The following is an 11,145-nucleotide window of genomic DNA, read 5'->3' on the forward strand; positions in this document are numbered from 1 at the left end:
TGCCACAAATAGTGTTTCATTTTTTTTTAAGTTCATGAAATGAAACGTAACAGTGCACTGACATTTGTCTCATTTTTAATGTGTTTGCTGCAGGAGATGTGTTTACCTCTTTTCACTCAAAAAAACCCAAAAACCCCATAATTCAGCCTGACATATTTGTTATTTTTAGGATTTTTAGGATTTTTAGGGATGTTTTATGGGTTTGGCTGTTTGGCTGCACACCCTGAGTTTGTAATATCTCCCTAAAAGGATATTATTAACTGTAACTGAGAACATTGTGTATAAGTGAACTAAATTAAGTAACTAATTACAAAGCAAAATTGTGTATTGTTCTTTTTTTTATTCCAAAAATATACAAACACATAAATGTTGCAGTTTGTAAGGTAACAAAACTGCAAGGATTACAACACTGAAGAATCATTTGACAGGAAAAACTGATTTTAATGAACCACAAAAACAAGAATCAAATGACAGGTTATACTGCAGTTGTGACCAACACCATAAGCAACCATACCACAGATTATGATTTCATATTTATACCAGACATAAACAGTTCATATAGGCTACCAGAAATTGCAAATAATTTAATCAAAAGTGGCAAATTAGGTAATTGCATTGAATGCATAAATGAATGTCATGTGCACAATTAGCATAATATAAAAATAGATCTCTGGTGAATTACAGCAGTTTTGTCTAACAATCTGTTTAGGCTGCATCCTACACTTTAAGAAAAGTTTTGGAATAATGAAAAAGACCTGAGTAGTATTGGCAAAGATCCCTACACCAGAAAGAGGGACAATCCATTCTGCATTATCAAAGACAATGAACTAGAGTACATATCATTCGATCCAAGAGAAAGTTTAAGGACATCACTCTTTGGTCTGGAATGCTCTCCCCAGTTGATATTTAGAGATTACAAAAAGGCTAGTGTACATAGGCTTTCTCCTGGATTATCAGCTCCAGGTCGGATCATACTGGGTCCATCCTGGAGGAGGGGCTAAGTAGATCCTCCTTCCTCTGGAGATGAAACTAACAACTCCTCTGTATCCGGTTCTTGGGACTCCAGACTTCAAGTCATCCATGATTCCCAGGTTTTTGGCCATCACTTTGAAACTGTCCTTGCTTGAGTATTGAAGGCGGAAGGGCCCGGGTCCTTTTAGCTTCCCCTGCTTAACATCTTCATATGTAACAACGGGAGCACTGTAAACTTCCTTCTGAAAAGTTTCTCTGTACGTCTCCTCCTTCAAGTAACTCAGGTCTAACTTGGTGAAAGGCACAAATTCGGTATTCAGTTTAATATAACGCAAGTACTTGTCATAAAATTGACCCAGACTCACACCTTGCCGGCCAAACGTTAAAGTCCGTGAGATCTCTGGGCGGATACAGGCACGGTTGCGGCGCTGCTCTGGCTGACGCATCCAGTCGTCCCAGAACGAAGCAGGCCACTTTGGCTCCAACTCCTCCCACATCTCCCTGAGTAGCATCCACCCTAGACCAGGAAAGAAGTCTGTCCGGTAGAGCAGGTTAGCCTTGCCAGGATCCACATAGCCATCCCTGCCATTGTCATTCCAGGCTGACACACACCAGAGACTGGGGTCGGATTTCAGGAGTGACAGCGAGGCTCGGAAGTACTCAAAGAAGTCTGGCGCCACCTGGAGTAGCAGAAGAATAATTCTGTTTTTGTGACATGCCAACAAGTGAAATCAATTGTTTTAAGGATATGACAACTTATCAGCTGTAAAATATGGAACATATGCAATGTTAATCTACTTATTTATTAATGGGCTTTCATGTATAAGCATTAACTGAAGCAATTTAGTGACAGGAAGTGCCAATATAATTACCTCCAAGTCATCCTCTACAATCACAACAGAGGAGTGAGAAAGGGTCTTGAGCACTTGGTTGAGAGCCCAGTGGTAATGCCTGGAGATTTTGTAGTAACCCTGAAACTTCTTGTGCTCTGGCCGCACAGCGATGTCCGACAGGTCCGGCTGTTTCAGGTGAGTTACTTGATTTCCATAAGAACGGATCACCTCAGCAGTTTCGGCGTGTCCACAGTCCTGACTCACTATGATTGGGTAAAGCTCTGCTGAAGGACGGTGCTGCAGGAGTTTGTCCAGGCAGCGCCTCACAGTGACCCGGTTACAGGCGATAACCAGGATAGGAATGACAGGCTCATGGGGGACCTTGAGCTTCGGTTTGTTTCTGTTTGATGGCTCCCACAGTGACTGGTGACTCTGGATCTGGATCAGGATTTCTTTCTGCAGTTCAAGCTCTGCTTCGAATGTGTCTGCCATTCGGAGCACATCTCCCACCACATCATTAGGAGGATTTTGAGCCTCTTCCCCCTGCTCTTGGCCAGGCTCACCCGGCTGCCCAGGTGGAGGTCTGCCCCACAGCAGAAGCACCAGTATGGCGTTCCAGGTGATAAACAGGAACGTACCACAAAGAATGAGGGAGCCTCTCTTGCGGAGCATGGCCCAGAAACTCAAAGAGAGGGAGGGGGGTCAGGAGGACAGGGTCTGAATAGAAAGACTTGTCCTTGTTACAGACAATAGGAATGGGATACGGGATGGGCAGCCTGTGTAACATCACAAGTGCATGATCAGAGATGTGGAGTCGCACCTTGTTGGCTCACTGTGCAGTTACTAAAGTTATAAGGACACAACACAGTGTCAATGAAGGTGAGGGTGGATGAAACATGAGGAGGGGCAGAATTCATCCTGGAGTTAACTTGTGATTCTGGCAGATTCTCAATTTTCAATATCCTCTTCCATCTGAAATAATAAGAACACAATGTACTTTGAGAAAATAAAGACTGTGGAGCTACAACAGTTAGTCAAGTAATTGATTAGTCGGTCGACTGAAAATTAATCTGCAACTATTTTTACAATCAAAGTATTTTTTTTATTTTTTAGCAAAAATAGTTTTCTCTGGTTCCAGCTTCACAAATATGAGAATTTGACACTTTTCTTTGTCATATATGATAGCAAACTGAATGTCTTGGCATTCTGGACTGTGGGTTGAACAAAACAAGCCATCTGAGGATGTAATCCTAGACTCTGGGAAATTGCAATGTGCATGTTCACTATATCACTATAAATTATCTTCTACATTAACAGTTAAATCTATGAAATGTCAAAAAAGAAAAAGTGAAAAAAAAGTTCATCTCAGCTTCACAGGATCCAAGTTGAAGTGTCCAAATGTCTTATTTTGTTTGATCACAAGACCAAAGACTGAAAGACAGAAGTTTATAATAATATATGACAAAGGGAAACAACCATTTGAGAAGCTAGAACCTAATATGTGTATAATGGAGAAAATGAACATGCAAATAATAAATACGTGTCGCAGCCCTAAACGACTGCTATAGTTAATGACTACAGAGTGGAGATAACACAACACCATACAAATGAAACTTCGAAATCAGGCAAGCATGTGATCGTTTCCATTTCGTGGGAAGTTCATGTGAACCGGAGTGATGAATCACCCAACTGTCGCTGATCGATTTTCTCCTATCACCTGTGGCTGCCTCGCCAAAGCAGCCAAACGAGTTATTCAGGTTTACAAACAAAACAAAAATCAAAACAAAAAACAAAACAAAACTATTCTATAAACGGCGGGTTTCGACTCCCTGCAGCTCGACAGATGTAAATACTGAAGGTTGAGGAGGAGCGTGCTGAAAATTAGCCCTTACCGTGACAGTGCGACCACTTCTCCCTCCTGCTGCCATTTCTTCCCCCGTTTCTTCGATGACAACCGGCAAAAGTTGAACGGCAGAAACCGTCAGCTCGGGTGGAGTCGGTGTAAAAAAAATGCCCTGTCGCTAGTTTTCCGCCCACTAAGGCAACTACTTCACCCCGCTTTAGTTTGTCTTGTTTCTCGCAAGCCTGGAAGAAGAGGAGGAGGAGGAGGAGGAGAAAAAGTAACACGACGACTTCCTGGGTAGAGTCAGTGAGGGGAAGTCCCGCCCCAACTGTCACCTTGAGAAATGACACGACGCTTTGACGTCTGAGCTGCTCTGTGCGGAGCTCATTACAAAAACCACGGCTTTCTATATGTTTATGAAGATTTATCCTCCGCTTTCACACACACTCTGGCTCCGACATGTTCGTTAAAGAGACGGGTGGGCAAGAAAAGGGAAGGAGGGGTGGATTGTGATTAAATATAGACCTTGTTACTGTAACAATATCCCCTTTTTTCTGGCTTGGCTGCAGAGATATATACGCATGCAATTTGCATATGGGAAGAAAGGCAAATGTATATTGCTTCCTCTAACTACCTGATAACAAACAGACAATATAACGGTGTTAAAAGAAGGGTTTCGTTTCTTTTTTTTAGAAATAAATTCGAGGTAAAGGTAAATTACATATTTAGTGGATTTTTTTTTTAAAGTAAACACGATCCGTGATCCGTACTTTACTTTTGGGCTGTTTTACTGTGAAACTGATTACATGTTTCATTTGTAAAAAATCTACATGTAACTACAGCTATCAAATAAATGCAGTGGAGTAAAGAGGACAGTGTTTTCATCTAAAATGTCGACGTATGACATAAATGGATAAGTTATGCATGACTAGGCCGACTTAAAAAAAATAGGCTATAGCGTGTTAATATATATTAAATTAATGGATTGTTGTTATATATGCATTAATGTAGAAGTATCGATGGACCATTATGAGATGGAGCTAATGTTGTCTGTTTATCATTGGTTAATATAATCTATAACTGATCTATCTGTAACTAATTTAACTAATATAATATTATTCTGTGCAGTAACCAGTAACTGCAGCTGTCAAGCGCTAAAAAGTTCAACATTTCCCTCAGATATGATAATGAAGAAGTATAAAGTGGCATAAAATGGGAATACTGACGTTAAGTATCTTACAACTTGCGTAACTTCCACCACTGCCAATAGCCCATTTGATAACGTAACACTGACAGGTGCTATTCTGCATCATGTGAGTACTTTTACTTGAGAATCCTTCAAGTACATTTACTGACAACTTCTGCCACTTTTACTAATGAGAAAGATCTTAACTACTTCTTCCGACACCGTATTTCAGTGATCACAGTCACGACTTTCATAATCCTGAAAACTGGTGGATTTATGTAAGTGACCTTCCACTGGCACTGGATATTTATTAGGCTCTATATTTTTATGACAACACATTTAATAGTTTAAGACAAGAATAAGTACATTGTGTTTTACAGTTTTTACTCAGACTTGATTTGAATATTTACCTTTTGTGAAAGTTTAAATCCTTCCAAAAGGAAATTTTATTCCACAGTATAAGCTTTTGTGCGAAAAGGGTCAGCTCAAAAATAAAATGTACTGACATATTTGAACTGGCTTAAGTAAAATGTGAGACTACATTCAGTACAGCTGATTTCTTACAGTATTACCTTTACATACTAAAGGAACAGCAAAAAGAAATACCCTAAAAACAACCATCAATCTTTTAGGCTATCACGGGGTTGAAGTCCAGATGTTGTGTATTGTGAAAGCCAAGTAAAAATCAATAAATAATGTTGGATCACAGTTTGGTGCTGAGGCCTTGGACGCTCTCTCAGTCAGGTCTGTCCTCTGTGATCGTCTGTCCACAGCCGGAGTTGTCCTTGGAGGAGGTGCGACTGTGGATCTGTCCATTTGCCTGAAAGAGGAAATGGTTTCGTATAGTAACTAACATACTGTAAATGACATATTCTATTGTTAAAATCATCCAATCAGCCTAAGTCTTAGCTATAACACTCACCTGCAGGGGATAGTTTTTGATGATGTTCTCATCCTGTTGGCACTGCAGATGCTTTGGCGCATCACCAGAGCTGCTGCTGCACTTCCACAACACTGCCAGCTTCAAAAACAGAAATTCTGACACCAGGGCAGTCAAAGAGAAGCAGGTGCTCTTCAAAGTTGACCAGCCCGTCAAGACGAAAGACGGTAATTGTCCTGCGTTTTCCATAAAACATGGGGACGTTATGGACACTTTCAAAACGCCAGCCGGGAATTCACTGATTTCCTTAAGAAACGCTATTGTACAGATGTGTGCAACACATGTGTCGTATTTGATCATCTGGATGATTTTAGAGCATTTATCTATCCCAGGCAGGTCAGGTGTCAGCTTGTGCGCCAGCTGACGCACCAGCGCGTTTTGGACCCACGGCGCAGCGGAGTGCGCGTCCCCTGGGGAATGCAAACGTTTTGGATAATACAATTTATTCATTTCCCTAAATTCTTTTTTTCTGAACATTTTACCGCGGACCTGGGACGACTTATACGCTACAGTCAGTCTTCCTCCCACCGCAGCACGCTCTCCTCGGAGAAAAGCCTCCCACGCCGACGCCTGGTTTGACCGGTTGCGCTCAACTGGCGAGTCACGCATTGCCCCGCCGGCCAGGCCGAGGCTGTACACCGAGGTGGCAGGCCGCTTGGTCGGCGGATTCCGGGTCCAGAAGTTCCCCCGACACCGGAGAACAGCAGACAAGGCAGAGGCGGAGGGAGTGGAAGCCATAGTGGTTGATAATATCCACAACAGACCCTTCCTAAAGTTTCTGATGTTCAGTCTCTATCCAAACAACCAACATAATGTATAAAGGTTAATTTGCGTAAGGAGTGGATTTGGGGTGGGGGTGGGGGGTCTTTTCTGGTCTGGTCCACCCGACCATATTTGCCTCGATACTCCTTAAGGGAGGTTCAGGGGGGTGTGTCTTTAGGCATTGGTGGAAAAAGTACTCATAACTAGCCTGGTAGCCAAAATTTTGAGAGTATTATAGGCTGGCCTCTGTATAACAGTATTTAAATGTTGTGGCTGGTCATGGTTGCGTTCATTTAAATGACTCTATACTGTTGAATAGTTAAATCTGTAACAAAGATCTTGTTTTATGAAGCCATGACATTGTATGTTCATTTGTTCAAGTAGGCCTTCTGTACAGGTCTGAGGTACTTTACTTTTTAAGATTGATTTCTGCTATTTTCTCCTGTAACACCAACCACAGTCCAGAGGGAAATGCTTTTACTTTTTAGTTCAAATTTACGGCTAAATTTTCAGATTTTACATTTAAAAAAAAAGACTTGATTATGCTTATAAATAAAACTTATTGTGAAAGATGAAACCAGTGGTTTGCAACCTTTTTGATCAGTGACCCCAACCAACACAAAACAAAGTGGTGTGTCTCGTTGGGGCCTTTGGATTATCATGTTTTTGAGGAGTTCCTTCCTCACGTGTCGTTTAAATGACCAAAGAAAGAGGTCGGCATCTCCAATATTTCACAAAAAAGAAAAGACACAATACAAATGTGTGTAGCACAACTTTGTAATTTCTTCTTTCTAGACCACTGATCATCTCTCGACCTCTCAGATTCAGCCTGCGACCTTTTGGAGGGGCCTGACCCGTAGGCTGGACACCACTGGACTAAACCACCAAACTGTATAAAGTAGCTGTAACAGCTACAACAGCTACAAAATGCTGCATATTCATTGATGCATCAGTATTAACAATCTAATCATGTGACATACAGATATGGGGACCGACTTTTGACACTTCATTTTTTTACCTCTATGAATGCAGGATTTCCATTGTAATGGAGCATGTTTACACTGTGGTATTGGCACGATCTGATTGGCTCATATTATGCTTTTTATGTAAGATCTGAATTTCCAAAGTACAAATGTAGTGGAATACAAAGTACAATATTTCTCTCTGAGATGTAGTGGAGTAGGAGTGTTATATAGTATAAAATGGTCTTTGGGGGGTGTGCAGGGGAGGCACGTGCAATAGTCTTGTTATTTCTATATAAAAGCACCTTTTCCAAATGTCTCTATACAGCATTTATCCTACTGCTTTTTTTTTTTAACTCGCCTTCAGGCAGCCACTGAATGCTCAGCTGCTAAAAGACTGCAGGTCGGACAGGCTTAAAATCTCACATGCCTCATTTTTCTCTTCTGTCATTCCTGTAGTGTTTGTTGTAGACTTTCGTGAATTACTTGTTTTGTCCTCCCCACAACCCCACGTCAAAGAGTTGGATGGCATGTTTGCAGGTGATCCTGTATCTCCTCTCATTGCCAGAACTTTACAGCTGACACTCCTGAGTGAGCTGCAGAAAAAATGCTAAGAAGGTTAAAAGCCTCATGTTGCCAAACAGGTTTGTCTGCCTCAAAGCAAAGAGGCACAGCTGAGGAGAAACTCAGTATTCAAGCCAACCTCTTTAACTCGTCTGTTTACACCACTAGAGGGTATCAGGTGTCTAGAGAAGACGTGCAGGCTTCTGAAACTGGCTAAACAAATCTGCATCAGGGAAAGGGACAGGAACGTCTCACTATACTATAATCAGATGGAATATATAGAAGCAGGAATCAGAGCAGTTAAAAAGCAAGTTGGCCATTATTTAATTTCCAAATGATATTTTTAAAAAAATCCAGATTATCTTATTGAAATAGAATTGTCATCACGTGTTTTGGAAATCCTGAGCGAGGAGTTTTCAGTGTCTCAAACAAGGCTTTATTTGATGATACGACGGGGAAGTCAGTTCTTACGAGGGAAAAGAGAAAATATTTACAAATATATAAATCATCTCTGGCTATGTACAGTGAGCTGCTCTATAAACACATAAGATCTAGAAACCCTGAAGTGGTTATTGAGCTCAGACTGATGCAATCAAAAGATTTAGTGCATTTCAACATTTACAGCTTATTCAGCATTATGAGCAGTTTTCTTTTCTTTTTGTTTTTACACACAGAATTTCTTTCTGGTTTTCACAGTAATCACAAACATGCTCAGAAAAGAACACAAAGGTAACAAAAAAACAAAAAACAAAACATGTGTGTTTGCCCTGTGTGTGTCCGTCTGTCCCATGTTTAAAAAAAAAAAAGTTGCTGTCCTTGTTTTCCTTCATTTCTTCACGTCACTGCAGGTGAACCAGCTCGAACGTGTCCCAGTGCTTAGTTTGTTTCCTTCCTTCACCATTACTCACCAAGAGGGAAAAAAAGGGAGGCACAAGTATCACTGAGAACCACAACAAGTCTTTGCGTGATCGGCCCTGCCCCCTTCAGGGTGTTGTGAGTCTACCTCCGGTTACTTGGGTACCGACGAATGTTTGGTTCAGTGTCGGAACAGGCCTCCGCTGGATCACGTTCGGTATGATCACAAAGGCCAGAATCCCCACCAGCATGAGGGCCACAGTGATGGTGATGATGGACGCCACCACGGCGTAGTAGCACTGGTCCGAGCGGAACAACCTGCGCAGGCGACCTCTCACCCTGTTTGGAGGCCTGCCCACGTCCACCACAGTGGTCGGCACTATTCCCTGCTCCACTGCACTCAGGTGGAGGTCACCACCTGCGGTCACCTGCGCATCCTGACTCTTCTTGGGCAGGGCGAGGACAGTAGACTTGGTGGGGCTGGTGGGAGGTGGGTTCTTCAGGACCAGTTTGCCCTTTCTGCGCTTGAAGCGGATGGACAGTGCCCTCTGCATGTCGGGCGGGAGTTTGCCTATGATGCCCTCATTGTTGCCCAGGCGGGGCAGGTCCTGGCCGTGGGGGAGCTCAGTCAGCTCACGACACACGGGGCAGGACAGGGCCTTGAGCTCAGGGGAGGTCACGTTGATGCGAGCGAGGCACTCCAGGCAGAAGGTGTGCCCGCACGCCAGCAGCTTCGGGGTCTTGAAGACGTTGTCGTAGGAGCAGAAGCACACAGCGCACTCAGTGTCCTCCACATCATCCTCAGGGGGCTTCACCTTCCTCCGGTCGCTGTCCCCCTCTCTCCTGTCTCGTCTCCGGGCCTCCTCACTCCTCCCGCGCTGTCTCCTCTCTCCCTGCTGCCTGTCTCTTTCTCTCCTCCTCCCTCTATCCACCCTCTCTGAGTCGGTGCTCCTGGATCGCCTCACTTTCGGAGTGCTCGCCCTCTTCCACTGGTTCTCCTTGCTGTTCTTCTCTTTCTGGCCGAGTTTGGGTTTCACGTTGGGGGCCTGTCTGGCTCCGTGGCTCTGGCTCTGGCTCCAGCGCTCTTCGGGCCAGTGTCTCTCCCTGTCATCGCTCATGTTGGAGGGAGGATGTTAGAGGTAGAGTGCCGGCTGGAATCTGCTTCCAAACAGAAGCTGCGGAAAATAAGGATGGGTGATGGATGAGTTTTCTCAGAAACCAGGTGAGACGGAAATGGACTGTTGGAATTCACCTGCACAGTCACCACTGCTGTTGCATGATGATGAAGCAATAAAGCCTAACCTCTTGCTATCTAACATCTCTATTGTATTAAAATGCTGTGTTTGCTTAATAGGCTTTCCTGCACAGAAAATCATCAGCAAACACATCTGTAATGAGGAACTGCAGAACTCGAGGCGCTACAGATAGATTTTAGTGCATGAGGATTTTATGATCCTGCTGCGTTAATGGATCAAAACCTGTAAAACTAAACCAAGGGTGACATCACAGCTCCATTGTTTTCAAATAGCAAACATACAATCATACCCATCAGTCTTTCATAGTCACTCATTAACTTGAAGTGTTTAACCCAGAGGAGGATCACACCTCATATATTGGCAGCTGTTTTTCTTCCAAGTTGTAGAAAAACTGGTTTGACATTTTCTTATAATTAAAGCTTTAAAAAAAAAAAAAAAAAAAAAAAAAAAAAAAGTGAAGTTCTGAGTTTTCCAGAGAAAAACTTCCGTGTTATGACAAAGAACAGGGAAGACAGAATTTGTACACACACACACACAAACACAGACACAGACACACACACAGAGAGAAAGACACACACACACACAGACACAGAGAGAGAGAGACACACACAAACACAGACAGACACACACACACACACACACACACACACACACACACACACACACACACACACACACACACACACACACACACACACACACACACACACAGACCTGCTGAGGTAGATGAATGTCGGATCACGTCGTCAGAGATGGTCTGACAGGTAAAATAATCCTCTTGTGTATCAGTGCAGTAAAAACTTGCACAACAGAAAACTTCATTACTAACAAGAAAGAAAGACTTGACTCAGAAACTCTTCTGGTGTCTCTGCAGTCCCTGCTCTCCTCCTCTGTTAGATTCTTTCCTCTCATACCTTCTTGTCTAATTGTAACATAGCACTGCCTCCTCTGAACCCTCCTCCTCGCTGCCTC

At 43.0% G+C, this 11,145-nt stretch overlaps 3 protein-coding genes across 3 annotated transcripts; all 3 read right to left on the bottom strand.

Annotated features, from left to right (window-relative positions):
* Positions 1 to 335: 335 nt before the first annotated feature.
* On the bottom strand, positions 336 to 3,952 carry mgat1 (mannosyl (alpha-1,3-)-glycoprotein beta-1,2-N-acetylglucosaminyltransferase). The gene is made up of 3 exons (XM_022746392.1): positions 3,698 to 3,952; positions 1,845 to 2,777; positions 336 to 1,652 (listed from the first exon to the last, which is right to left on the bottom strand). The coding sequence occupies exons 2-3, from the start codon at positions 2,475 to 2,477 to the stop codon at positions 954 to 956; spliced, it is 1,332 nt and encodes a 443-aa protein (XP_022602113.1). The 5' UTR covers positions 2,478 to 2,777; positions 3,698 to 3,952; the 3' UTR covers positions 336 to 953.
* Positions 3,953 to 5,162: 1,210 nt separating this feature from the next.
* On the bottom strand, positions 5,163 to 6,608 carry LOC111222604. Its single transcript, XM_022746395.1, has 2 exons — positions 5,757 to 6,608; positions 5,163 to 5,654 (listed from the first exon to the last, which is right to left on the bottom strand). The coding sequence occupies exons 1-2, from the start codon at positions 6,510 to 6,512 to the stop codon at positions 5,571 to 5,573; spliced, it is 840 nt and encodes a 279-aa protein (XP_022602116.1). The 5' UTR covers positions 6,513 to 6,608; the 3' UTR covers positions 5,163 to 5,570.
* A 1,776-nt stretch (positions 6,609 to 8,384) lies between these two features.
* Positions 8,385 to 11,071, bottom strand: LOC111222601 (RING finger protein 225-like). Its single transcript, XM_022746393.1, has 2 exons — positions 10,888 to 11,071; positions 8,385 to 10,092 (listed from the first exon to the last, which is right to left on the bottom strand). Exon 2 carries the CDS (start codon positions 10,033 to 10,035, stop codon positions 9,046 to 9,048), a length of 990 nt encoding a protein of 329 aa, XP_022602114.1. The 5' UTR covers positions 10,036 to 10,092; positions 10,888 to 11,071; the 3' UTR covers positions 8,385 to 9,045.
* Between the last annotated feature and the right edge of the window lie 74 nt (positions 11,072 to 11,145).

Source organism: Seriola dumerili, unplaced genomic scaffold, assembly GCF_002260705.1.
Source record: "Seriola dumerili isolate Sdu_G_001 unplaced genomic scaffold, Sdu_1.0 BDQW01000104.1, whole genome shotgun sequence".
In the NCBI taxonomy this organism is placed as follows: domain Eukaryota; kingdom Metazoa; phylum Chordata; class Actinopteri; order Carangiformes; family Carangidae; genus Seriola; species Seriola dumerili.